This window comes from Triplophysa rosa, linkage group LG17 (assembly GCF_024868665.1).
Source record: "Triplophysa rosa linkage group LG17, Trosa_1v2, whole genome shotgun sequence".
Lineage (NCBI taxonomy): Eukaryota > Metazoa > Chordata > Actinopteri > Cypriniformes > Nemacheilidae > Triplophysa > Triplophysa rosa.
Window position 1 is genome coordinate 16,596,334 of NC_079906.1, and position 14,718 is coordinate 16,611,051.

General features: G+C 36.6%; 1 protein-coding gene across 1 annotated transcript; it reads left to right on the forward strand.

Moving 5' to 3' along the window:
* Positions 1-70: 70 nt before the first annotated feature.
* On the forward strand, positions 71-14,272 carry sap30bp (SAP30 binding protein). The gene is made up of 11 exons (XM_057357526.1): positions 71-204; positions 791-915; positions 1,732-1,773; positions 5,047-5,089; positions 7,370-7,458; positions 10,170-10,261; positions 10,370-10,430; positions 11,575-11,626; positions 11,702-11,760; positions 11,864-11,945; positions 12,127-14,272. The coding sequence occupies exons 1-11, from the start codon at positions 114-116 to the stop codon at positions 12,303-12,305; spliced, it is 915 nt and encodes a 304-aa protein (XP_057213509.1). The 5' UTR covers positions 71-113; the 3' UTR covers positions 12,306-14,272.
* Positions 14,273-14,718: the final 446 nt, after the last annotated feature.

A 14,718-nucleotide genomic window follows, 5' to 3' on the forward strand; every position in this document is an offset into this window, starting at 1 on the left:
GGCAACCGAACGCACATACGTAACTTCAACGCGACGCAAGTCTCAAAACGTAGCGCATGCGTATACGAAATAGAGTGTAACGTTGACGTCATCAGTGTGCGGCAGCGCGGATCATGGCGAGCAAAAAAAGCTTACTTCTCTCCTCTCTTGCGGCTTATGGGGACGATTCAGAGCAAGATTCAGATCCAGACACCGATGATCAAGGTATTTGCGTGATTCGTGTTATGAAAAACAAATACAAATAGTAATACCAGCACATTTGTACCATTGTGGCTAATGTTGTGCTGTGAGCTAACGTCTTTTTAAAGTGATCGAAATGTTTAAAAAGTCTGTTTGTGTAAAATATACTACTGTTATGCCTTTAACTAGCAATTTATATTATTTTTATATTATAAGAAATTGAATTATTACCGTACTCGATGTAATACAGACCAAAACAGCTACCGTTAAATCTGGCGTGCAGTATTTTGCATATATTGTTTATATCTTGGTTTGTGCTTTATATATTATTTACTTTATTTTACTTCTTTTACTTTTAACTTGTAAATGTCTGTTGTTGTAATTGAAATAAATGTAAATGGACACTAGTTATTGATAACTACTGTCATTTGCATGAGAGAAAGTTAATAACTTGTCGGTATTATTACAACACTGTTTTGTATGTGGAAAGAGATACATTAATTCACATTTTAGATTACACTGTCATCCTTCACAAAAGGAAGCATCAGAATCCGTGTCTGGCTATAAATATGGCCTTGGTTGATCTGAATTTTTTTTTATTTTCATGTAGATGTGTCAGAATCTCACGGAGGATTGGTGTCAGCCAGCTATGGGCAGGATGATGTGAGCCGTGTGGAGGAAGGCGATGAAAAGTTGTCAGAGAACGAGGACAGTGATGACAGCACCAGAAATTCAGTCGGTTTTTCACTTTCTGTTTGAAGGGCTGTTATTTGTTTTACCAGGAATGCTTAAATTGGGTTGTAAGGATTTATCTCCACATTAGTCGTTTGTCATCAGGGATGGATCTGTATGCGCTAAATATTTATGAAGCTTTGACATTCTTTTTCATATGTTGCTTTCCTGACAAGGAGGCGAGCATATGCGAATCTGTTATGTGTGAGGTTCGCTTCTGTCAGATCATAACATTTTGTGTCCTTCCACAATCCATTAAAATATATCTTCACAATTTGTTAGGACATCTTCATTTCAAGAAATATAATAAATATTAAATACCTTATTAAATATAATATATATAATATTTTAATAACTCCCACTTCGTCTCGATAATTAAGTCCAGCCTTGAAACCTAACCCTTACCCTTGTACTCCAAAAGGGGGAGCCCTTGAATACAATTTTGTCTGGATATGTGCAATGCAACTTAACCTTCATCTTTATTGTTTATATTTAAACATATTTTAAAATAAAGCTGAAAATGCAATGAGACGCTGATTTAATTCAACAAATTTAATTGTAGTGTGAAATGAGTGTTATTTACCAAAACGGAGCCAGATAAATAGAGGGGAGGGGTTGGAAAATATAAAGAGTCAGTAACATCGGAAAAAATATTGTTTGAGGCAGATTTTTTAGGATGATTTTTTATTCTGAATTGTGTACACAATAAGGGTAGATCAAATAAAAGTACATAAGACAAGATTAGTTGAATTCTGTAAAGTAGTTATCCTGTGACCATTGTGATAACCTGTTGTGATGGCTGTTTCTTTTTGTTTGCAGGAAGAGGAGTCAGACCCGGGACGAGCCCAAGATGATGTGAAGGTATTTGACTCCACCCTAAATTCCATTCCTGACTGCTCAGTCAATATCAATCTCAAGACACGCCCACTCTCAAACGGAGGAAAATAGCAATGCTCCAGCTGGGGCATGTTTTTTTACCTGCAGAGAAGGGTCATATGAGGTTATTCCAGGGCTCATAATATATATTATGTAATTTCAGGTTAAACGCCTTGGTGCTATTATGTTAGAAGTTAGTTTGGACTTTAAGATACCCTTAACTTTGATATTAAAACCTAATATGGATCAAATTGTATGATAAATGACACAGTATTTCTGGCATGAAACACAAGATGGCGCAGTCCTAAAGTCTAAACCAATCTGACATAATAACTTACTACACAGTGAAGTGATTGGTTCTCTCCGTGTCAGCAGCCAATGAGCTTGCTGCTCTACGTTTAAATCTCGGCTAGTGATTGTTGTAGCAGTGCAGCGCATTTCAGAAACCCTCCTCCTTCCCCAGCTCCACAGGTATAGATCTGCAACAAGGTGATCACGTAAGCTACAGGGTTTATTCATATATGTTATATGTGCAGCAGCATTCCTTATATGCACACACCAGCATGTTGTGGATATATTGGCAGTAGCAAGTCTCTGTACTTGCTCCGCCGCAGCAACAGCGTAGCAGATCTATTCCGCCAAGACCAAATATATTTATATGTCATGTACACTACCATGCTAACCCCTCCGAGAGTTGTCATGACAGAACCATATTTGTATGGTTATTAACTCAGCAGATAATCAGTTTGGGTTTTAAGCAAAACATGGCACTGACTAGTGTATTTATGCTCTTAAAGAAATAGTAAATAAGTACAGAGATAAAAATTCATCAGTGTTTTTGTGTTTCATTGATGCATCAAAAGCTTTTGATAGAGTAAATCATGAAAAGCTATTTCTAAAGTTGACACAAAGAGGAGTGCCTAAATATATTGTGAGAATTTTGAGTTATTGGTATGCCCACCAGACAATGCCAGTAAAGTGGGGCAATAAAATCTCTGCTCCTTTTGGGGTTAGTAATGGTGTGAGACAAGGAGGAACTTTGTCCCCAGTCTTGTTCAACTTCTATATGGATGATTTATCTAAATATTTGAAAGCCTGCAAAACGGGTTGTATGACTGGGAATAGTTTAGTGACTCACTTCATGTATGCATCTTGTTGTGTTCAGTCCCAGTAGTGCTGGTCTTCAGCAGCTCTTGAACATATGTTCTGTTTATGGCTTTGAACATGATATTATATATAATGCTAACAAGAGTACTATTACAATATGTAACCCTAAGCTGCCATATTGCAAAGGCTCCAAGTAGCCTATACTGATGCAATGAGAGTTTTGCTGTGGAGACCTAGGTGGCATAGTGCAAATACTTTTCTGGCTGTTTTACGAAATATTATGTATAAATTTATCTGTCGGCTTAATGAGTCAAAAAATGAAATTGTTGAGGGCCTTACTAATACAGTATAAGTGTAAGTTCTACACGGTATCAATCCAGGCTGTGGAGGCATTGGTATCACTGTATTTTTGTAATTCATTGACTTCTTATGTGGTTACTGCTGTACTTTTTCTATGTATTTGTGTGTTTTATGTGATTTGTTGGTTTCTAATTTTTTTTATTGGACTTCGAGTCTGCAATTAAAGTGATGATGATGATGATGATGATATGCTTTAGTATTATTAGAAGTAATAGAAGTAACTAGCTGTACTAAGGATAAAATAACTTCAATAATAAAACACATTTTTAGTTTCCACTATTAGCTTTTTCACTAATAGTTCTAGGATGTAAATGTTAAGCAATCTAAAAGGAATTCAGGCCGCAGTGCACAACACTGCAGAGACAAGTTTTTTCATGCTCTGAAATTACTTCATAATCTACCATCATAATAGTAGCTTTTGATGGCACACAATTTTAGAGCCACACCTAAAGAAAGATTTGTACTTTGTGTAAAGTACTAAATGTGCTAAAAATGTTGTTTGGTAATCATATCAGATGATTGTAACAAATTTACATCATTGTTGAATTATGATGTTGCCAAATGTAATGATTCGATGTCCATGATCGTGTCTTAAAGGAATCATTAAAAATATCTCCTTTGTTCCAACAAATACAAGGTTTGTAATAAACGTGAAATTGAGTATATAAGAACCACATTTATATTATAATATTATATAATATAATATTTTAAATAAAACTGTACCTTTAAGTTCACAGTGCATTTGCTTGCTATATATTTAAGTATTTTCTGATTAATTTAATTCATATTTTTTATCACTGTTTTAAAATTGCAAGAATGTCTGTCCTTTAACCCATGGTCACATTTTTGCCTAATCTTAAGTGTAAAAGACTGCTTTGATTCAGACCTCCAGCTTCTCTAGGGAAGATGGATGAGTCCTTTTTTGTGTCTTGCGTTGTTTTGCCACAGCGGTTTTTCAAGTGAAAGAGCTGTTGTTAGCATTTGGCCATTTGGCTACAGAGGATTAATCTCTCAGCGAGTCATATCTCTCCTTCAGTGTGTGCTGTCCTAGGCACATTTTCTACTTGGGTGCTTTTACGAGACATTTCTTCCATCTACCAGTACGGTTGCTGAGTGACTGTATCTGTGAGATGCCAGTTAATAAGGGAGGGACACTTTATTTAAATTTTAGTATTCAGACCTTTTATAAATGTTTACTGTCTTGTCATGTGTAGGTTTCAAGATTCCAAAATGAGAGGTTTAAAATAAAAATGTGCAGACAAGCAACAAGCTTTATATTTCTTATCTTTGTCATTTATGTGACTCCATCACAAGGGGGCGCTAACACTTCTGTTAAATTTGGACAAGCAGGCACAAATTTTGACCATGACTAATCTTAAAATGATTAAATATTGGTGTATCTGTCAGTCTGGCCAATATATCAGTCACTGATTAATCACTTAATACTTCCTGTGATGTTAACACGAATAGACGTTACTATAGACCATTTTGCAAACGTAAACGACACTGGTTTATAAGCACTTCCCATTTCGTTTTTTGAAACGTTAATAAAATGCAATCAACAGAACATTTAGAACACAATTGAAATATTAAACAGACATCTTTATAACTTAATAAATTCAATTTTTTAATTATTTAGCCTTTAACTATGTATTATGTATGTAAAATTAAAAAGAATAAAATCAAACAGGAAGTGCATATGGACCAGTGTTACTTTCATCTTTCAAAATGGTCTTTAAAGTGCCATGTAATTCTGCTTTCTAATATGTTTGTGTGTTCTTTTTTTCTTAGGATGTGCAGGATGGGGAGATTAAAGATCCAAATGAGCTTGTTGGTAAGAATCTTTTTAATAACGCAGTCATTTCGCCATCTTCAGTAAGACAACAACATCATATCCACTGTGATTGGAAATGGGTGTTGGTGTGTATTTGTGCGGCAGCCAAATGGGTGTAAATACTTTGGCAGAGGTAGGCACAGGGCTGGGTGGGTTCCTCGGCATTGCCCAGGAAATGAGTGTTTTGGGTTGGGCTTGTTTCAATTCTTGTTTCAAAACTAGTGAGGATCACTGGTTTTCCTATTAATTAGTACAATGCTGATTTCTTTCCTTACCCTGATGCCCTATTCAAGATATACAGCAGTAAGTCAAACAAGTTGCCCCACCCCAAACTCATGCCATTGGTTAAGCCAAATATGTAACTCAATAAATCAGTTTTAAAAGTGCCACAAAGCTCTATTCAAGAGGTCAAGCTATGAATGACTTGCTTGTATTGTAGTATTTATGTGTTAAGCTAGGAAAGAAGGGAATATTTTAATAAAGAAAAAATCCCACACATCAGTTTTAATATCTCTCTGGTGTCGTTACTTTAGCTTGATTTAGAGAAAGGATACTATTGTTGTGAAAAACTCCAACGCAAGAGTTGTGTAATGCATTGGAGGTCTGTAATGTGGAGTCTTCAACTTTGCCTGTGTTTGAGTACAAAAGTATTTATTTCATCACCTATCTTCACGATGGAGTCAGAGAGGCACAAATGACATTAACTGTTGCAGGGTGTTACTGTACGCAAGAGATTTTCCAGAATTTTGGTGAGTAGCTGAATGTTCGACTTGGCCCTCTTTTCTTCTTGTTAAAGATCAGAATAGATCAGTAGAAAGGTCTCGCCAGACACTCAAAGATTTGCTTTGTGTTCGGACACAAAAGATCTTCAGATTCAGGCCCAATTCTTTCCTCCTCCTCTTTTTTGGACCCTTTTGAGATGTTTGTGTGTAAGATGGTGCCCTTGTTTGGGTGGACGCAGGGCCCTGAAAATGCCAGTGACATGAGTCACGTACGGTCGACGCATGGTTACTCTGATGGAGAGGAAACGACAGACTGACCCATGAGAGGTGACCAGTTTGGCAGTTTGCTGCCAGAGTCAGGTCAAGGAAAACACAAAGAAGCCAGACTGTACGGCAGCACTGGGGTTTTTACAGTTTTAAAAGACCACCTTCTACCCCATAGTCTTGCCAACATTCATGCAAATGCACGCTGCCTGCTGGTACCATGTTTACTCTAATCACACTATAATTACAAAGACACGCTTGAATGAGTTATGAAACACACGGCTTTAACAAGTTACATAATATTGAAAAAAACATGTTACCCTACCTCTGAGTGGTTTATTGAACATTATTAGGCATTGTTTATATCTTTTATGCTGTAATATTGTAGAGCAATGCTACATGTGTGAATGAGTCTTGACCCAGGCATGTTCTTCAGTTATTTTTCGGCATAAATGGTTTTGGCTTTCATACCTACATACCTACAACAAGTTTCCATCGCTAGAGGTGCTGTTTTTACACTGTGTATGTATGTCTGTATGCCACGGCACGATCTGGGAAATATGCCACATCTAGACAGCCCCACCCTGCTGATCCCTGCTTATGTGTGCGATTTTGCTGTGTAGCAGCACATGGAGGCACATGTTTAAGCTGACAATCGCAAACTTAGACCTGCCCAGAACTGCAGCCAGGGGGTGTGAGAGAGGCAGATGGGAGGAAGGGTGTGTGGGATAGAAAGAGAAAAGGTGAAGGGGTAAAATGGAATTCAGAAACGGCCTGTTCCGACCAGTATGGTTTGAATTGTGTTCATGGTGCAGCATGCAAACGCAACCACAAATTCCATTTTAATGGTAATTTGCTCCAGCGAGAAAACTGCTGATGGGTGCCTTTAATTTGGGCAATAAAAATACCAAAAAACTGTTACTTCTTATGAAATTGAAGTAGCGTCACCTCAAGTTCTATTTTCTTTACATTTTTGAAGTTGAATAGGGAATTCAGAATGTCTGTTATGTGTTTTGGAAGCATTTGACTTCATTCCACTGTTGGGAGAAGTGTTTTCTTTAGGTGTGTTTGTTTTTATTTAAAAATATCTATATTTACTTTTGTGTGGCAGTTTTCTTATGATTGCTTAGGGTTAGAGGTTTGAGTAAAGTATTTTGTAACTCATTCCACATAATGGCTGATACCCAACCATATAATTGTAATATCATTGCTCTAGTGTACATCTGTAAATACTACATTTAAAATGCAATACACATGTATTTGGTATTTTTAAAAAAGTGTTTTTTCTTTACAGCACAGTTTTCAGAGAAGGTTCGGAACATGTCTCCTGATGAGATCAGAATTCCTCCCGAACCACCTGGGCGCTGCTCCAGTCATCTGCAGGTGAGATCAGAGGTTCTTGGCATGTTGCCATAATGTAAGAGTAAGATAAATTAAAACTCAACATGTTAAAGCTCCAAGAACAAATCGATCATGTGAGTTAATAAATATCTTCTGAAGCAAAAATTATTTTTTATATTTTGAACATTTGTATGCCACCAATCCCATTGTATGAATGATCGTATGTTGATAAATGAGGTGCCTGAGAACAAAGCCTCGACATGGGAAAACGTAACCCCACCAAGTAGAAGAGATTGAAATTTTGACCTTGCAAGTTCAAACAAACCATCCTTTGTTGAAAAAGAAAAAGAAATGCATCATAATTATTAGTCACCCTGTATGTTTGTCACTGGGTTTTTCAAATATCTAACCAATAAAAGGTATTAAAAAGCTGTTGTCAACTTTGACAACACAGTATTTAATCATTTAAAAAGTACTGTGTTTCTTCCATTTCCTAAAAAACAGCAAATTTAGACATCCAAACTTTCGAAAGGACAGCGACGATATTATAGTAAATACTATAATATTGACTGCATCAATCATGAGCCATCTTTCTATTTCTCATTCCTTTTCAGATAGGACATCAAACGGGTAAAACGTGCACAGACCTTCACGCCAACTCAAAAAACTTAAGAGTTTTGTTCATAGCTACTGCTCACGTTTTGCATGAAAATTACATTGTCATACGTTAATTAATAAGTGCCATTAAGATTGTGGGTGTTTCAGAGGTCTAGTGTAATAAAATTGTTAGATATTTTTGTTTTGTATATTGTTGTGTAGATCCGCAATCGTATTACGTTTTGTTGACGTACCTGCCCCTGAACATCTCTTTGTTTAGGATTTAAATATCAGTTGCATTGCTTGCTCCTTTGTAATTAGTCGGCCCTCGCCTGCAATAAACTGCAGTGGACAAGACGTAAAGGCAGTGTTTAAGTTTGTCTACTTGGACTACTAAGATGTTCACAATGTCTCTGCATTTTCGGAACTTCCCATAGAGATCCTGAGACACAATTTGCATTCTTTCAGCTGTAGAACTTGTATGTTCAAGATAAAATAGTGTCAAAACAGGATTATTGCCAACACATCCTTAACAACATTATCAGCTTCCTATGGATGTTTCTTTTCTAGCAGGATGCATTTTCGTCACAGCTCTGTTATGGTTTGACTGCCCCTCCTTGTCATAAAGGGAGAGATCATGTGGGTTATTGTTTGAGCTCTTGGCAGCATCTTTAGACCACATGTTCAGATCTTGGCTGGATGGTGTTCAATATCTGAGGGTGTGGCGTTTAGGGGGTTTAAGTTTTGGGGGTTGTGACAAGGAACTTGGGCTTTCAGGTGATCTGCCACACCTCGGGCTAAGGACAGGCACTTGGCCCTTAACCATGCAGTGTTAGTATGTGCTGTTAGTACATGCCCAGGGCTACAAACTTGATGTTGCTGTCAAGATCAAAATGAAATACACTTTAGTGGCACTTATAACTTGTCTGATAGATTGTCATTCAATATCTTTGTGAAAGGAACAAACCTAAAATAAAGGGAGTTCACCCAAACATTTTCCTCATTTACTCACCTTCATGTCATTCCAAACCTATATATCTTTCTTTGTTTTGAAGAACACAAAAGGAGATATTTTAAAGAGTGTTGGCAACCAAACCACATTGGCCTCCATTGACTTCCACTAACACAAAACCACTGAGACATTTTTCAAAATATCATCTTTTGTGTTTCCAGACGAACATTTTCTATAAGGGTGAATAAATGATGACAGAATTTGTAATAAAATCTAGTGCTCTCCTTGGTGAGTTCATGAGAGGAGTAGCAATGTTCAGTTCATAAATGAACAAAGTATCATTCATTATCACTTTTATGGGGTTATTTATCATTTTGGAGCTGGACCACCCTTGTTCTGGCTCACTGGGCATGTCAAGAATATTCTTATATAAGAATTCCCCTTGTGTTCTGTGGGATAGAAACAACACGAGGATGAGCAAAACATTAATGGCTGTACTATCTTTTTAAGTCGTATTGCTTCCTGTTGTGGCTTTCCATCTCTCGTAAGCTGTCTGGGCAGGTGTACATGGGTGTGGTTTTTTACACTTTAGCACTAGATGGTTAGATGTTTCAAGATTTTCTGTGTCATGATTAATATTCTTGCCCTGCAGCTATGACTATCACTGTTCAGACATGATCCTTATGCCGTCAAACATCTGATACGGTCTTTCTGCCGAGCTTCATCGAGTACATTTTGTACGCATTCATTTTTTTTACGCATGAAGAACAGCGTGTCAGACATTTACAAAGGAATTCTTAAAATCCTGTTAAAAGGAAAGGGGTTATATTCTTGGAATGTGAGAAGGAACAGTTCGAGGACCTAGAAATGGCACATCTCCAAGTGCTTCTTGGAGTCTGGTTGTCAAAAATCACCCTCTGGTTCTAGAAATGCACACTTACACAAAGACTTTATTCATTCCAAGTGTCTCACTTGAAGCATAAGGACTTTGGTCGTTTATTTTGTCTCTTGAATGTTTGTTACATTGACTAGTATTTAAAAAGAATGCACATTTAAATTAACTTTTGTCATTTTGCAGACACTTATTCAAAGTGACTTAAATTAAAAAACATCACCAGGAATCTGCAGTGTCATAAACGCACTTGAATAAATGTAAACATTAATAGGCAGAAATAATTGAATGTAGTCGTTTTTCTGTTTGTAGGAAAAGATCTCTAAACTTTACGAGCGGAAACTTCACGGAGACTTTGATACAAACAACCATATTCAAAAGAAGAAAGAATTTCGTAACCCAAGGTCTGAAGATAACAAGCATTTATGATCCACCATGCTCCAGACATAACACAGAATTTTTTGTATGATTTTCTTTGCGATCAAACCTAACCATGTGGTTGTGTTTTCTAGTATTTATGAGAAGCTCATCCAGTATTGTGGCATTGATGAGCTTGGAACCAATTATCCAAAAGTAAGTGTAATTGTTTCATGTCAAAAGGAACCACGGGTAAAGAGAGATGTATGACTTAATACATTGTAATATCCTTACACTACTAGCATTTGTCGTTAGAAACGCATCAAATATTTTCATTTCCTTAAAAAAACCCTAAATGTAATACTCATTTTAACCTAAGGGACCGCCATTTTCTTTTTCGATTACGTCATCTGGTTGCACGCACAGGCAGCCAAACTGAACACAGACACACTAATCAGTTTTTCTGTAGATATAAGGTGCTTGTAAGATAAAAATATATTTATAAACAATGCTAAAATAATTAAAAGGAAAATAAAGAAAATATATTTGGTCTATTTTCATACATTTTAATATTGTTGGTCAGAAACAATACAAACATGCATTTTACTAACCAAAAACCATCGCGAATTTAATATATAAAATATATTTTGAGATGATATAAAATGCATTTTATCCAGATTTTGACTGTTTGATGTTGATACTGTCTTCTCTCTCTCTCTTGGTCATTAGCTGACGGAGGCTGACATTTGCGTCTATGATACAGAATAAATAACCAAACCGCAAGCATCTTGCTACTGTCTTTATCGGTATATTTTCGTAATGTATGAAGTATACGATAATAGCGGAAGATAATGTCTTAACTGTCTTAAAGACGGAGGTTGAAAGCTGTGATTTAATGCACGTGTTAACAGATGCTACGCTGAACGCGTTCTTCTTCTATGGTAGGCAGGCTGGCTTGTATTAAGAGGATGTAGCGCCAGCTACTGTCCCTGTGTATTTATTTGTCTGATCTTATGTTTGACGTCTCATATTTTACAGATATATATTTAGATCTATACAAAATGTGTGTGCCGTAGTGTTAAGAGAACAGGTTTAGGTTGCAAGTGCAACCATTTGACGTCAAGTATTTTGACGCAAAAAAAATGGCGGCCTCAGAGTTAAAATATTTATGAATACTGTGACAGTTATGCTGTTTTTCATTTTACATTTATGAAGTCAATGCCATTGTGGATATATTAAGACATACATCTCGCTATACCCAGGGATCCCTTTAACACCACGTTTGCTTATCTGCCGTTTTTATTTTCTAAAGCTAAATATTATGAAGATTTTATAACATGATGCTTTAACTTTTCCACAGGACATGTTTGACCCCCATGGCTGGTCAGAGGATTCCTATTATGAGTCATTAGGTATATCTTACTTTTGATTAAGACGATAGTGAGTTTTATCGGTTTTTAATCATTCGTGCGATGCCCTCCCCACAGCCAAAGCTCAAAAAGTTGAGATGGACAAGCTAGAAAAAGCCAAGAAGGAACGGACCAAGGTTCGGGCTCCAAATAAAATTACATGACAAGGTTTCCAATGTGTGTTTGGATCACAACCTCACTGATGGTTATATGTATATTTGTTCATCCATCTGTCTTCAGATTGAGTTTGTGACGTGCACCAAAAAAGGCACCACTACTAATGCGGCGGCAATGACCACGAACACAACAACTGCCTCAACAGGTACAATGCCACAAACCTTCACGTTAGCATTGTGCATTTGTAAACTCATTTGGATTATTCAATATTGCTAAGTAAAAACCCCAAAACTGACTTAAACACCGTAAGCACCCACTACTTAGTCCTATTGCTCCTTAAGTTACCATTTATGTTCAAATTAACACTCGCTGTGATGATCATGCAGATGCCCAGAAGAGGAAGAGTAAGTGGGACTCGGCAGTTCCAGTGACCCTGGTACAACCTGCCCTCCTGACCACCACTGCCACCCTCCCTGGAGTCGTCTCGGTCACAACAACAGCAAGCGGCACCAAGACCACGGTCATCTCTGCAGTGGGAACCATTCTTAAGAAAGCTAAGCAATAAACAATGCCTTGTCAAAAACAGACAAGGATTTTTGCTTGCTTTCCGGAAGCAACTGGAATAGATGGGGTTTATCTCATTTTCAGACAGAGATGAAAACTGTTTCTTTATTTTGGAGATATTATCATGATGACATAATTATACCACGAAACAGTCCAGCATCTGTGTTCAACTTTGATTGTTTCATATGCATTCGTTTGATGTTTGTTCTCCTCCCCCAGATGGTTTTAACTGAATTGTACAGCTGTCTTATATTGCTGTTGCAGTAGAGTCGTCTGAAGTCTAGAATATTTTTTGTTCCACTTCAAAAATGCAATTGCTTAGCCGTAATGGTTTTTCTTTCAATAGTCATTTATTGTTTGATAAACAGTTTAGGCAGCTCTGCTACTGCTTGTTTTTCCAATTGTTGTCATTTGAACTGAAGGTAGGTCTCACATCATGTAAAATGTACACATGAGTATTCATTATTATTGCATAATTAACAGATGAGTTTTTACTGTATTACTCATAAGAGGAACAATTTAGCAGAAGTTCATTTTCCCCCATTATTCTACTTTATTTCATTTTAACAATGCAAATAGGTCTTTTTTTAAATGTGAATATTTTGAGGCGACTCCGATGTCTTCAGTAGCTCAATACCATAAAAATAAAAATGTTTTTATAATTAAAAATCTGTAAGATGTTGTAAAGGATCTGCCTATGGGATGAGTAATGTAGGATGTGCTCTTGCACAGTGCTGGAGATGAGGAATGTTTTATTGGACTCCACACTTGGTGGATGGTATGTGTTTACCAGGTGGATCTCTGATTTATACCCACCCCTTTCCTTTCCCATTATAAACCTGAATCATCCCAGACCTGTGTTCACGCTAAGGAATCTGAGTTTTATTCCTGGAACTTTTCCCATGTGATATGTAAAGGTATTTTAAGACCAGCCATTGGAATTGTGGTTTTGGAGCCACATTTTGCTACTGGATGATTTTTTTGTTATTTCTTTGGCACCACGTTGTAGATATTACACATTCACACGTTTTGCTCTCTTTCCTCTCCCTTTCCCTTAAAGTATTATTTGGCCTTGAGGATTTTTTTTTGCACGGCCCCAGGTAAGAACATTGCCACGTGAAGTTTGCTAGAAGCAATTGAGAGATTGTGTGCAATATGTGCTGAATGTGCGTCAGTGTGAGTCAGCCTACAGACACACCCTGTACAGGCCCTAACTCCACTGTTCTTGTCTTGATTTCCGGTTATGAAGGTTTACTCATGTGTATAGCACAATTATAAAGTTGTTAGTAAGTATTTAAACATGCGTAGTAATTCAGTGATAAATCCAGGGCTTGACCGACTTTATGATATGCCACCTGGGGTGGCAGACCTATCTGTCAATGTCTTGTTTTTGTAAAGAAATGTCAATATTGACAATTTGTGTAAACCGCAAGCGTTTATTGCTAATCTCTTGAGACCTTGGAGTTATTTCTTGTTGCCCATTTCTTAACCATGGTTTAAAGGTATAGTTCACCCAAAAATGAACAATTCCTCATCATTTACTCACCCTCATGTAATGTTATACCTGTATAAATTACTTTGTTCTGATGAATGGGAAGAATGTTAGTAATTTTCAGTTCCAGGACATCATTGACTACCATAGTGGGAAAAATTCAATGGTTGTCAAAAGTGCCCCAGAACTGTTTGTTTTCCAAAATTCTTAAAAATACCTCATTTTGTGTTCAGCAGAACAACAAAAATACAATATTTTTTCCTACTATGGTAGTGGATGATGTCCCAGAACTGAAAATTGCTAATTTTCTTCCAAATGTCTTTCTCAGTGTTCATCGGAACAAAGAAATGTATACAGGTTTGAAACGACTTGAGGGTGAATAAATGATGACAGAATTTTCATTTTTGGGTGAACTGTACCTTTAACTATAATAACCATGCTTTTTGTCTTATTTATATTAAAGCCACAAATAAACTATGGTTTTGCTACAGTAACCACACTGTAAAAAATGATTTGTTGTTTTTTGTTGTTTCAACTTAAAAAAATAAGTTACCTGGTTGCCTTCAAATTTTAAGTTAGTTCAACTTAAAAATATTAGTCAACACAACGAGTTTGCAACAAATTCATTAAGTGAACTAATATTTTTAAGTTGAACTAACTTAAAATTTGAAGGCAACCAGGTAACTTATTTTTTTAAGTTGAAACAAATCATTTTTTACAGTGCATAGTTAAACCAAACCGTGGTTAAACAAACGGCAATCAATCTGCTATTTGTTAACCTGTCTGCCATTTGTTGGTTAATGTAGGCTACCTTTACTATAAACGGTTAATATACTCTTACTATAGTAAAAACATGATTAATTTGAATAAGGGTATACAAATTGTGCGTAATGACTTTCGAGTATATAAACATGTTTAAGCA

Coding starts and splice junctions, on each gene's coding strand:
- sap30bp (XM_057357526.1), top strand. CDS start 114: ATGGCGAGCAAAAAAAGCTTACTTCTCTCCTCTCTTGCGGCTTATGGG. Junction 7,459..10,169: donor GCTGCTCCAGTCATCTGCAG/GTGAGATCAGAG, acceptor TTCTGTTTGTAG/GAAAAGATCTCTAAACTTTA. Junction 11,946..12,126: donor CACAACAACTGCCTCAACAG/GTACAATGCCAC, acceptor ATGATCATGCAG/ATGCCCAGAAGAGGAAGAGT.